This window comes from Urtica dioica, chromosome 7 (genome assembly GCF_054948205.1).
Source record: "Urtica dioica subsp. dioica isolate 48M chromosome 7, U.dioica_male_clone48M_v1_H2, whole genome shotgun sequence".
NCBI classification, from domain to species: domain Eukaryota; kingdom Viridiplantae; phylum Streptophyta; class Magnoliopsida; order Rosales; family Urticaceae; genus Urtica; species Urtica dioica.
Genome location: NC_142762.1, coordinates 38,945,302 through 38,958,673, shown reverse-complemented (window position 1 = coordinate 38,958,673; position 13,372 = coordinate 38,945,302). Strand labels below are relative to the sequence as shown.

Genomic DNA, 13,372 nt, shown 5'->3' with positions numbered 1-13,372 from the left:
TGAGATAGAGAGAGAGAGAGAGAGAGAGAGAGAGAGAGAGAGAGAGAGAGAGAGAGAGAGAGAGAGAGAGAGAGAGAGAGAGAGAGACTAGGACACCAATGAGATGGGAAAGAATGGCATGCGTAGACCTAACCCCCAACCATTTCCCAACCCCATGATATGCATATCTTCACTCAAACCTACAAATGGGGCATATAATTTGACAATATAGGCAAACAACGAGATGTTTTTAGACAAGAATATGAAAAATAAAAATACGTAGACGATCATTTCCCATTTAATATATATATATATATATATACACATATATGTATTCATATCATTAAAAGAAAAAGGGTGTGAACTAATATGTAGACTAATTTTTTTTATTTTTTATTTATTTTAAATGGGCTGGAATTTTAATCCATTTTATTTTGTTCTGCATAGTTGACCATCTCAGATATACTGAGATTCAAGGAGGAATGGTTGTTGGGCAAACACCACCCAACTTTCGGTCAAAAAACAAGTATATATCAAACAAAATTGTTGTCCATGAAGATATCTAATACATAGCCAATCAACATTATACAAATTAAAAATTAGGTTATCCACAAATGGCCATCGTATACACAAATTCATGGTGAACGTGGATATACGTATGTACTTATATACTACTATATATGCATATAAAGTACATACGATTGAGGTGGGGATTGAGATTAATTAATTATCGCTCCCCAAATAATTTCTTAAAATTTAAAAAAAAATATTTATTGTCTACGGACGACGGTAAGTATTAAATTCACGACCTCCACTTTAAAAATTACGTAGAATGGCCAATAGAACAAACTGTATATCACATATTCTCCTAATTTTTGACTGACTGATTGTACTGTAATGATCACTTTTTTTTTTAATTATTGTTAGTAGTGATAATATGGTATAATAATATTTGGTTCTCTTTTTTTTTTTTCTTCTTCTTTATATTGGACAGCAAACAAATAGATTATATATATATATATATATATATATATATATATATATATATATATATTCATTCAATTTCTTAAAAGTTTATGATACACTTTTTTTCATTTTACTTCGATCATCCTTACCAAATAAAGCCTCGATAACAATGTAACAAATACATTTTTTTTAATTAATAGTACAGAATTTAAATATCACTTTGATACAAAACCTCTATTCTCATATTATTTATTCTAAGATTCTTTTTTTTTTATTCACTAATTATCACTCTATAACATTTACCTCTAGGAAGAATATAAAAATAATCATTTTGATTTTTTCTAATGTTCTAAACTTTTACAATTGATTCTTATCTCTAAAAGTAATAATTTATATATTTACCCCCGTAATCTTTTAGATTCAACTAGTGGCTCCTAGCACCGTAATGAATGAGTCACCTTTACTTCTGCCTTTTAAGGTAACGTTTCTGATATATATATATATATATATATATATATATATATATATATATATATATATATATATATACTTTTTGACACATGACGAATAAAATGCAACATTTCGCATTTTCGAATCAAGAATCAAGCGAGAAACAGAGAATGTTGAACACAGAAAGAGTCGTATAGATTCATGAATGAGTAATGTGAATAGTATAGATAAAATGAAATAGTAATAATAAAAAATAAAAATTAAGATTGGGTCCCAGGGAATGGAATTGAGAAAATAGGGAGGGTAGATAGATCATGGGAGCTCCGGAATTGCAATTGCATTTGGGCGGTGAGGACAGGGCAGGTGGTTTCGGCACGTGCCAAGTCCTCAAATCTCATTCTTCATTAAAAGCCGTTAACAAACTCTCTCTCACTCACACACCTAACTCTTCTTCAATTCCTTAAATATATATCACCAATTCTCATTCTCTCTCTCTATATGTACGTCTATTGTATATGTATATCTTGTGTTTTGACTCTCTTCCCCTGCATCACTCACACACACTCTCTCTCTCTCTCGTGATGTCAATTTGATTAATCTGAGTTGAGGAGCTCTGTTTTATCTCTTTCGCTATAACGGGATTTCCGTTTCCCTGCTTGAGCAACGAGGTTTGTTTGTTTGTTTTTTTTTTTTTTTTTTTGTTTACTTGAATTGAATCTCTCTGTGATTCTCTCATTTCGCTATTTTTGGTTTTATCAGCTACTGCTTTGTTGAATCGGACATTGGTTATTCCTTCCGAGTTTACTGTGTTTCACTAGTTCGATTCTCTCTCTCTCTCTCTCTCTCTCTCTGTCTCTGCTATGGCTGCTTCGTGTAAAGTTTAATTTTGTTTTATTTACGGGATTCACTACAAAAACGACGATCATGATGAAAGAATGAAAAATAAAAGTCTTTGTTTTTTGTTTTTTTGTTTTGTTTTTTTAATCTCTCGGGAAATTCGTTACGATACACTATTGAATCTAGAAACTGCGTTACGTTCCTAAACTCAAGGCGATTGGATTAGCGGTTTTCCTGAAAAGTTCAATTACTTCTTATTTTCTGAAATTCATGTTGATCATCACAATTGACCAGTGTATGACCTAAGATACATTTATTAATCCGATAAAGATGTAGCATTTATTAGTCTAGTTTGTTTCTCCCTGACTACGCTCATAATTTTTTAATTGGAGCAAAAAAAAAAAAAAAACAAAAAAAAGCTGCATTGATTGTCCGGTTCCTCATTTGATCGAATAGTTCTGTCGCTGCAGAATGTTAGAAGTACAAAAGAATCCGGCAGTGGCCGGCGTTCTACGTGGAAACGGGCACTTAAATGCGGCTTCGATCAGACACCCCAGCGCCGTACCCGCAATCGTCGATTTTTGCAATTCCCTCGGCGGCAAAAAGCCAATTCACAGCATTTTGATAGCCAACAATGGAATGGCAGCAGTGAAGTTCATGCGAAGCGTTAGGACTTGGGCTTATGAAACGTTCGGCACCGAGAAGGCTATCTTGCTGGTGGCCATGGCCACCCCTGAGGACATGAGAATCAACGCCGAGCATATCAGAATCGCCGATCAGTTTGTTGAAGTTCCGGGCGGAACAAACAATAATAATTATGCCAATGTACAGCTTATTGTAGAGGTGTGTCTTCGCTAAGCTCTGCTCTATTTTTGTGTTTATTGACTAGACCTTGAAATGAAAGATATGTATAATATTCACCGCGATAATGATCGGTCCTTGATATCCAGATGGCAGAGATTACACATGTCGATGCTGTTTGGCCAGGTTGGGGTCACGCATCGGAGAATCCCGAACTTCCAGACGCTCTCAATGCACGAGGAATTGTATTCTTAGGGCCGCCGGCGACCTCTATGGCAGCGTTAGGAGATAAAATTGGTTCATCACTGATTGCTCAGGCAGCAGATGTGCCCACTCTTCCATGGAGCGGTTCTCATGTAAAAAATTATATTCTAGATCAAATCAATATCGATTCGAATTTGAATTTCTGAGTCTTATAGTCTCGAAACATTATATTTCCAGGTGAAAATTCCTGCGGAAAGTTGCTTGGTTACAATCCCGGACGAGACGTACCGCGAGGCATGTGTTTATACGACAGAAGAAGCAATCGCGAGTTGTCAAGTCGTCGGTTACCCTGCAATGATTAAGGCATCATGGGGAGGGGGCGGTAAAGGCATAAGAAAGGTTTGTGTTGTGTTGGTAGTTGAGCTCCTTCGGCATTTGTTTGAGTTTATTGAAGATGATGGAATTCTTGTGAATGTCATAGGTTCATAATGACGATGAAGTCAGAGCATTGTTTAAGCAAGTTCAGGGTGAAGTTCCAGGTTCCCCAATATTTATTATGAAAGTTGCATCTCAGGTTTGTCTCCATCTGCATGTTCTGCATCACCTCCGGGTTTAGTCACATTCATTAACTTGATAGTTATTTAATATTCTTCAACGTTCTGTTCCAGAGTCGACATCTAGAAGTACAGTTGCTGTGTGATCAACATGGAAACGTTGCAGCCTTGCACAGTCGTGATTGTAGTGTTCAAAGGCGACATCAAAAGGTAAATAAGCACTCTACCGTTTCAGGTCCTTTTTTCTTCCCTCCCTTGTCCCCTATTTACTTGTTACTTGTAAGAATATTGTATCATCTACTTGTGACATTCTTCTTAAAATCTGGGTTGTTCTCGTCTATGTTATATAGATCATTGAGGAGGGTCCAATTACTGTAGCTCCTCTAGAGACGGTGAAAAAGTTGGAGCAGGCAGCTCGACGACTAGCTAAAAGCGTTAATTATGTTGGAGCAGCTACGGTTGAGTATCTTTACAGTATGGACACCGGCGAGTACTACTTTTTAGAGCTCAACCCTCGATTACAGGTACGATATATATCCTTATCAGATAATGCCATGAACAGATCGCTTTGGCTATTAGATATTTTTACTGCAATTAAATATTCGAGAACAACATATTATAGGTGGAGCATCCTGTTACCGAGTGGATTGCTGAAATAAACCTTCCGGCAGCCCAAGTTGCAGTTGGAATGGGAATCCCTCTTTGGCAAATTCCTGGTATGTTAGCCTTAAAACAATCAATAAATATCGTGATGATTTATTCCGTCTTCAGTGACTCATGTTATTGCTTATCTTGACGAACCCGAATAGAAATTAGAAGATTCTATGGCAAGGAACATGGTGGGGGATATGATTCTTGGAGAAAGACTTCGGTTGTTGCCACTCCATTTGACTTTGACAAGGCAGAATCTATAAGGCCAAAAGGCCATTGTGTGGCTGTGCGTGTAACTAGTGAAGACCCTGATGATGGGTTCAAACCTACCAGCGGCAAAGTACAGGTGGTTATTTTCTCTGATCTTCCAATGCATACATATAACTTTTAATAAGCATTTTAGTGGAATAATACTGATTTCATCATTGATACCCAGGAGTTGAGCTTTAAAAGCAAGCCAAATGTTTGGGCATACTTCTCTGTTAAGGTAATTCACATTTGTTTGTGGTAGTATGCCTAGAATTAATGTTACTCCCTTTCGAGAAAGATCGGAAGAGACAAATGGATTCTAATCTGCCATATGATTTGCAGTCTGGAGGTGGTATCCACGAGTTCTCAGATTCTCAGTTTGGTAAGTGCAACTACTACTAATGCTTTGAAATCTTGCAGTTTCTGTGTTTGTAAATAGTACTGCTTTATAAGATATCATCATGAAAAACATAGTATGTTTATAAATCTTTTGATCATTCAACAGGACATGTTTTTGCGTTCGGCGAGTCTAGAGCTCTTGCAATTGCGAATATGGTTCTCGGGCTAAAGGAAATTCAAATTCGTGGTGAAATCCGTACAAATGTCGACTACACAATCGACCTGTTACATGTACACTATTCTCACTTGAACAACAAATTCGACGTCTCTATTCAGAAGATAAATATAAAGTAGATTCAAAGATCCCTAATACAAAAGAAAATTTGTTGCAGGCTGCAGATTATAGAGACAATAAAATCCACACTGGGTGGTTGGATAGTAGAATTGCTATGCGAGTGAGAGCAGAGAGGCCTCCTTGGTACCTCTCCGTAGTTGGAGGGGCTTTGTTTGTAAGCACGACAATTTTCCTGGTATTTGGGATTTGAATATATAACATTGCAAAACACATTAACTACGTTGTTATCGTCATCCCAATTTCAGAAAGCATCTGCCAGTAGTGCGGCAATGGTTTCGGATTATGTCGGTTACCTTGAAAAGGGACAAATACCACCAAAGGTAGGATGCTAAAAAGTAATAAATTAAGACATCGTTGTGGTGTTTTGTTATTTATGAACTTTTGCAACAATAATTTCAGCACATATCGTTCGTCCATGCGCAAGTGTCCTTGAACATTGAAGGAAGCAAGTACACGGTGCGTGCTTATACAACAGCCTTATGTTGGAAATCTTTCCATCTTCATTGTCTAGAGCATTCCTATTTAATTAGTATATGGTTCTTTTGAAAAAAAATGTGGAAATTGTTTCTAGATTGACATGGTACGTGGTGGATCGGGAAGCTATGTGTTGAGGATGAACGATTCAGCTATTGAAGCAGAGATACATACATTGCGAGATGGAGGTTTACTGATGCAGGCAAGAATACTCTTCAAGATATTTTCAATGTATCTTTAGCTGATATCATTAGATTATTGATTTTTCACTTATATATGTTACAGCTGGATGGAAACAGTCATGTGATATATGCAGAGGAAGAAGCAGCGGGGACTCGCCTTCTTATTGATGGAAGGACATGCTTGCTTCAGGTGCACCATTTTTTCTTCCTCGATATCTTACTTTTCCTGATTTGCTTAAAATTTATAATTATGATATCACTAATTGAATTTGTATGGTGCCTCAGAATGATCACGATCCCTCAAAGCTGATCGCGGAGACGCCCTGCAAACTGCTTAGATTTTTGGTTCCAGATGGAAGTCACGTTGATGCCGACACGCCATATGCTGAGGTTGAGGTTATGAAGATGTGCATGCCTCTACTTTCACCTGCTTCGGGCATCATTCAGATTAAAATGTCTGAAGGGCAAGCGATGCAGGTAAAACTGGGTTCTTTCTGACCATATTAAGTTTTGATATCCATGTTTTCGACAAAAGTAATTTTTTTTTTTTGGTATGTGGGTAGGCTGGTGAGCTTATTGCGAGGCTGGATTTAGATGATCCTTCAGCTGTACGTAAAGCAGAGCCCTTTACTGGGAGCTTCCCTACGCTGGGACCTCCAACAGCCACTTCTGAGAAAGTTCATCAGAAATGTGCGGCGAGTTTGAATGCTGCCCGGATGATTCTCGCGGGATATGAGCATAATATTGATGAGGTTATTTATTTATTTTTCTTTTCTAGTATAAGCAAGAAAAAGAAACAGAGAACTTCTATTCTGATTGATATGGCATCCTTACTCAGGTAGTACAAAGCTTGCTGAATTGCCTTGATAGTCCTGAACTCCCTCTCCTTCAGTGGCAAGAGTGCCTGTCCGTTCTTGCAACGCGACTTCCCAAAGATCTTAAGAATGAGGTAAGTGAAAATGCATCAGTCTTCCGATCGTTCATACTGTTAGAATATTGACCTGATATCATGTATCCTTTCAGTTGGAATCAAAGTATAAAGAGTTTGAGGCAATTCCTAGCTCTCTGAATGTTGACTTTCCAGCCAAACTATTGCGAGGAATCCTTGAAGTGAGTGCTGTCATTTTCAATTTCTAAGTTTTATGTCCCATTTTTCTCGTCTGTTGCTTTGTTATAAGGGGTGCGCATAATTTTTCGTTCATAGGCCCACCTATCCTCCTGTCCTGAAAACGAAAGAAGTGCCCAAGAAAGGCTTATTGAGCCTTTGCTCAGTCTTGCAAAGTCATACGAAGGTGGAAGAGAAAGTCATGCCCGTGTCATAGTTCAATCTCTTTTTGAAGAGTATTTGTCAGTTGAAGAATTGTTCAGCGATAACATTCAGGTATGTTTATCTTAGATTCAGACTGTTTGCTTTTAGACATATTAGTTTCATGACATCTAGCTCTTTGGCTGCATTTATTACTATCTACAATGCATCATCTCGGATGATTTAGTTTTGTTTAATATTTATTTATTTAATATTTTGCCTATGGACATTTTGTAAAATTACAATGTGTTCGTATATTCATAGCCAAAGAACTCCTGCTCTTATGAGAATTCTGAGAAATATAATCTTGGACAATGTAAATTTTGCTTACAGAGGAGGGATTACAGTTTATGTTTGTTTGAACACTATTTTATCGCAATAGAGTATAGAATTAGGGGTTCTACATCTTTCGAATAAGATTTATTCAGGGTACACTTTTTTTTTACCAGGCTGATGTAATTGAGCGTCTCAGACTTCAATACAAAAAAGATCTGCTGAAGATTGTAGACATTGTTCTTTCCCATCAGGTAGCGATTCCTTCTAAGTTCAGTTGATTAACAGTTTTATAGATTTCATTTATCACTGTAAGTATTGGAGAGAACTAAATTTCTTCATCTTCTGGTTGTAGGGCGTGAAAAGTAAAAATAAGCTGATACTACGGCTCATGGAACAGCTGGTTTATCCTAACCCTGCTGCGTATAGGGATAAACTAATCCGTTTCTCTGTACTTAACCATACAAGTTATTCCCAGGTAAGCTGTAACACCAAATAACTCGAATGAATATGAACAACTCAGTTCTCATATGTTTGTCATCATTGCCATTCCTTTTTCTTTTTCTTTTTTTTATAAATATTAATTTCAAATGCCATGGAGTTTGTTCCTGATTATGGCCAAACTTAGCAGCATGTTAGTCTCACGTTATATTTTATTAAATGTTTATCCTTTCAATTATACCCTATTTTGGGAACGAGGTTCTAATAACAAACATGTGTATGCAGTTGGCACTGAAGGCAAGTCAGCTTCTAGAACAAACAAAATTGAGCGAACTTCGTTCCAATATTGCAAGAAGTCTTTCAGAGTTGGAGATGTTTACTGAGGATGGAGAGACCATGGACACTCCCAAGAGAAAAAGCGCCATTAATGAACGAATGGAAGATCTTGTAAGCGCTCCTCTGGCAGTTGAAGATGCACTTGTGGGTCTATTTGATCACAGTGATCACACCCTTCAGAGGCGGGTTGTGGAGACTTACGTTCGCCGATTATATCAGGTACAAGGATTCAAACTTTTATCTTTCTCAACTAGTCTACAGAAGGTGTTTAAATAGTGGCACTCTAACGTCACGTATTTTCCTCAGCCCTATCTTGTAAAAGGGAGTGTCAGGATGCAATGGCACAGATCTGGTCTCATTGCTTCGTGGGAATTCTTGGAAGAGCATTTTCAGAGAAAAACCGACGCTCAAGAGGAAATCTGCAGCGAGAGAAAGTGGGGAGTCATGATGATAATCAAATCTCTACAATTTTTGCCAACAATAATAACTGCTGCACTAAGGGAGGCAGCTCATAACCACCACGGCACAACCCCAAATGGATCTCTTCAACCAGAGAGCCATGGAAATATGATGCACATTGCATTAGTTGGTATCAACAATCAGATGAGTTCACTTCAGGACAGGTTAGTTGTATGAGATATGTTTTACTCAAATAGAGGTTTGCATAATAGTCTTAGAACCTAAGGGTTGTCTTCGTTGCTCTTCAGTGGTGATGAAGATCAGGCCCAAGAGAGAATCAACAAGTTAGCAAAGATACTGAAGGAGCAAGGAGTAGCGTCGAATCTGAGGAGCGCGGGTGTTGGGGTGATTAGTTGTATCATTCAAAGGGACGAAGGGCGGGCCCCAATGAGACACTCCTTTCACTGGACATCCGAAAAGCTCTATTACGAGGAAGAGCCTCTGCTGCGTCATTTGGAACCTCCTCTTTCCATTTACCTTGAATTGGTTAGTGATATCTATGAAAATGTATCTCTATTCACATGATTTGTCATCTCAAATTTTTTCTTCTTCTTCTTCTTATAGGACAAGCTTAAAGGCTACAGAAACATACGATACACGCCATCCAGGGATCGGCAGTGGCATTTATACACTGCAGCAGATAAGACCCTACCAATCCAGAGAATGTTTCTGAGAACTCTTGTGCGACAGCCCACGGATGAAGGTTTTACAGCTTATCCAGGGATGGACGTGGAAACAACCCGTAGCCAATGGGCTATTATGCCATTCACTTCGAGGGGTATTCTAAGATCCTTAATGAATGCAATGGAGGAGTTGGAACTGAATGCACACAACACTTCTCTCAAATCTGACCATGCTCATATGTACCTCTATCTCTTACGGGAGCAGCAAATAGAGGATCTTGTGCCTTACACCAAGTAAATATGCTATGATTTTGTTTTAACTTATTTTTACTCATACAAGATGGTCAACTATAACTTGTGATATATAATGGCAGGAGAGTTGAAGTAGATGTAAGCGTAGAAGAAAGCGCTGTGGCAGCAATCTTGGAAGAACTTGTGCGTGACATCCATGCCTCTGTTGGTGTAAGAATGCACAGATTGGGTGTTTGTGAGTGGGAAGTGAAGCTTTGGATTACATCGCAAGGACAGGCCAATGGGGCTTGGCGGGCTGTAGTGACAAACGTGACAGGTCACACATGCACTGTACATGTAAGCCCGTGTCCATAATTTTTTTGTTAGTAATTATAAAATAGTCCGTCGAAGAGAGCTTAGTAAAGCATACACTAGCATTTGTTTATGTACCGTCAATTTTGTCTCATACGCTAGATTTGTTGTAAAGTTGAACCAGAGGTATGCTTGTATTTTTTAAATATCAGATACATAGAGAAGCAGAGGAGAGTAGCCAACAGAAAGTGGTGTACAGGGCAGTTTCAACTCAGGGTCCTCTGCATGGTTTACCGGTAAATGAACAGTATCAGCCTCTGGGAGTCCTTGATCGAAAACGTCTGGTGGCTCGGAAAAGCAGCACCACTTACTGCTATGATTTTCCTTTGGTAAGCTAGTATCATTATTATTATTTATTGGTGCAAAGGAAACTAGTATTATCATTTGTTAATATAAAAGGAAAAAAAAATAACAAAACTTAAGCGGAGGGACGTAAGCAACTATGGAAGCCACCCAATTCTTTCCTGGGCAACTAGAACACTTTGCACTCAAAATGCAACCAGAAACTCTCTCTCTCTCTCTCTCTCTCTCTGAAACATCTAAACGTTGTGTTTTTTTTATCATTATTCTTTCCTGTAGGCATTTGAAACAGCCCTGGAACAGTTATGGGCATCGGAGTCTCCTAGCATAAGAAACCACAAGGATAAACCCATAATCAATGTTACGGAGCTCAAATTTTCTGACGAGAAAGGTACATGGGGTACTCCTCTTGTTCCTGCAGAGCGACAGCCTGGCCTCAACGATGTTGGTATGGTGGCCTGGTCAATGGAGATGTCAACTCCAGAGTTCCCCTCTGGAAGGACGATCTTGGTTGTCTCCAATGACGTGACCTTTAAAGCCGGGTCTTTTGGCCCAAGAGAAGATGCGTTCTTCCTTGCTGTAACCGAGCTTGCTTGTGCCAAGAAACTTCCTTTAATCTACCTGGCAGCAAACTCTGGTGCTCGTCTTGGTGTAGCTGAAGAAATCAAATCCTGCTTCAAAGTTGGTTGGTCCGACGAACAAACCCCCGAGCGTGGCTTTCAATACGTGTACCTAACATCGGAGGATTACGCTCTCATCGGATCGTCAGTCATAGCTCACGAGCTGAAGCTACCGAGTGGAGAAACCAGATGGGTTATAGATACAATCATTGGGAAAGAAGATGGATTAGGGGTCGAAAACCTGTCGGGCAGTGGGGCCATAGCCGGCGCATATTCAAGGGCGTATACAGAAACTTTCACATTGACTTATGTGACCGGGAGAACTGTTGGTATAGGCGCTTATCTCTCTCGTCTGGGTATGCGATGCATACAAAGGCTCGACCAACCCATAATCCTCACCGGTTTCTCCGCGTTGAACAAGCTTCTTGGCAGAGAGGTTTACAGCTCCCACATGCAACTCGGTGGGCCTAAGATCATGGCGACGAACGGGGTTGTTCATCTGACAGTCTCTGACGACCTCGAAGGAATATCCGCCATTTTGAAATGGCTGAGCTACGTTCCTCCGTACGTCGGCGGTCCTCTCCCTATTTCCCGTTCCTTGGATCCTCCGACCCGGCCAGTCGAGTACCTCCCCGAAAATTCATGCGACCCACGAGCCGCCATTTCAGGTGCTTTGGACGGTAATGGCAAGTGGATGGGAGGTATTTTCGATAGGAATAGCTTTGTGGAGACCCTTGAAGGCTGGGCAAGGACCGTTGTCACGGGAAGAGCAAAGCTCGGAGGAATCCCTGTGGGAGTGGTCGCCGTAGAGACTCAGACCGTGATGCAAGTCATACCAGCTGATCCGGGGCAGCTCGATTCCGCCGAGAGAGTTCTCCCTCAGGCGGGACAGGTGTGGTTCCCTGATTCGGCGACCAAGACGGCACAGGCGTTGCTGGACTTCAACAGGGAAGAGCTCCCACTCTTCATCCTTGCCAATTGGAGGGGTTTCTCGGGTGGGCAGCGAGACCTCTTTGAAGGGATTCTTCAGGCCGGTTCGACCATTGTGGAGAATCTCCGGACTTACAAGCAGCCCGTTTTCGTGTACATCCCCATGATGGGCGAGCTCAGAGGAGGAGCGTGGGTGGTCGTGGACAGTGGGATCAACTCTGACCATATCGAGATGTACGCCGATCGGACGGCCAAGGGCAACGTTCTCGAGCCGGAAGGTATGATCGAGATCAAGTTCCGTACGAGGGAGCTGCTCGAGTGCATGGGAAGGCTAGACCGACAGCTCATCGATCTGAAAGCGAAGCTTCAGGAAGCCAAGAGCAGCGGAGCACACGGGCCGATCGAAACTCTGCAGCGGCAGATCACAGCACGGGAGAAGCAGCTCTTGCCGGTGTACACTCAAATAGCCACAAAATTCGCGGAACTACACGACACTTCTCTGAGGATGGCCGCAAAAGGAGTGATCAAAGAAGTTCTTGATTGGGCGAACTCGCGATCTTTCTTTCACAAGAGACTCCGGCGAAGAATAGCGGAGGAATCGTTGATCAAGACCGTGAGAGAGGCCGCCGGAGACCAGCTGACCCACAAAGCTGCGAGGGAATTGATCTCGGGCTGGTTTTGTGAAGAAAATGGGTCGGTGGATGATGAAGCCTTCTTCAGATGGAAGGACGATGTGAGCAACTACGAGGATAAGCTCAAGGAGTTGCGGGTTCAGAAAGTGTTGCTTCAACTTTCGAGCATTGGTAGCTCAACTTCAGATTTGCAAGTCCTGCCTCAAGGACTTGCTGCGTTGCTAAACAAGGTAAACCAACATAATAACAATTTGCAAATGCTTTTTTATTTATCTTTATTTTTGCTTGGAATATGCATTTAAACGGCTTGTACACGATGCAGGTGGACCCCGAACGCCGCTCGTCGTTGATGGAAGAGCTCAGGAAAGTGCTCAATTAGCTCGAACTTGATACAGTGATGGTATTCATTCTTCGTCTGCCTCTTTTCAAGATCTCTTTCCATATGAACCATTGATTAGAGCACGCAGACAGATGATATTTATAAGACACTTTTCGTTCTCGTGAAGTGTATATTTTGGTAGTCTGAGTTAAAATAAGGAAATATGTTGTAGCAGCGTAAAAGAGAACAAAAATCAGCTATTAGATCGGTGTTTACAAAGGAACCGTTTTTAGATTATTTGAATTTTCACAATAAAAAGGTGTAGTATTTATTTAATAAACTATGCTATCTATTTATTTACCTGTCATTTCCAAACAATAAAGATATGAAGGACAAAAAACTTGATATTTGTAGAAAACCTTCCAAAAAGATCAACAGATTTACTTGATGAGAAAATGGAGATGAGCTTGAGCTTTTCTTTATCTCGCC

At 40.2% G+C, this 13,372-nt stretch overlaps 1 protein-coding gene across 1 annotated transcript; it reads left to right on the top strand.

Annotated features, from left to right (window-relative positions):
- Positions 1–1,826: 1,826 nt before the first annotated feature.
- On the top strand, positions 1,827–13,365 carry LOC149391420 (acetyl-CoA carboxylase 1-like). The gene is made up of 32 exons (XM_089619309.1): positions 1,827–2,063; positions 2,703–3,075; positions 3,183–3,389; positions 3,475–3,636; positions 3,719–3,811; positions 3,906–4,001; positions 4,142–4,315; positions 4,414–4,507; positions 4,601–4,788; positions 4,879–4,929; positions 5,034–5,073; positions 5,197–5,321; positions 5,423–5,539; positions 5,631–5,705; positions 5,785–5,841; positions 5,957–6,061; positions 6,145–6,231; positions 6,327–6,518; positions 6,605–6,793; positions 6,880–6,990; positions 7,065–7,151; positions 7,246–7,422; positions 7,797–7,874; positions 7,976–8,098; positions 8,347–8,616; positions 8,704–9,020; positions 9,105–9,342; positions 9,421–9,773; positions 9,854–10,067; positions 10,235–10,411; positions 10,662–12,794; positions 12,887–13,365. The coding sequence occupies exons 2-32, from the start codon at positions 2,704–2,706 to the stop codon at positions 12,941–12,943; spliced, it is 6,759 nt and encodes a 2,252-aa protein (XP_089475435.1). The 5' UTR covers positions 1,827–2,063; position 2,703; the 3' UTR covers positions 12,944–13,365.
- The last annotated feature ends 7 nt before the right edge of the window (positions 13,366–13,372 follow it).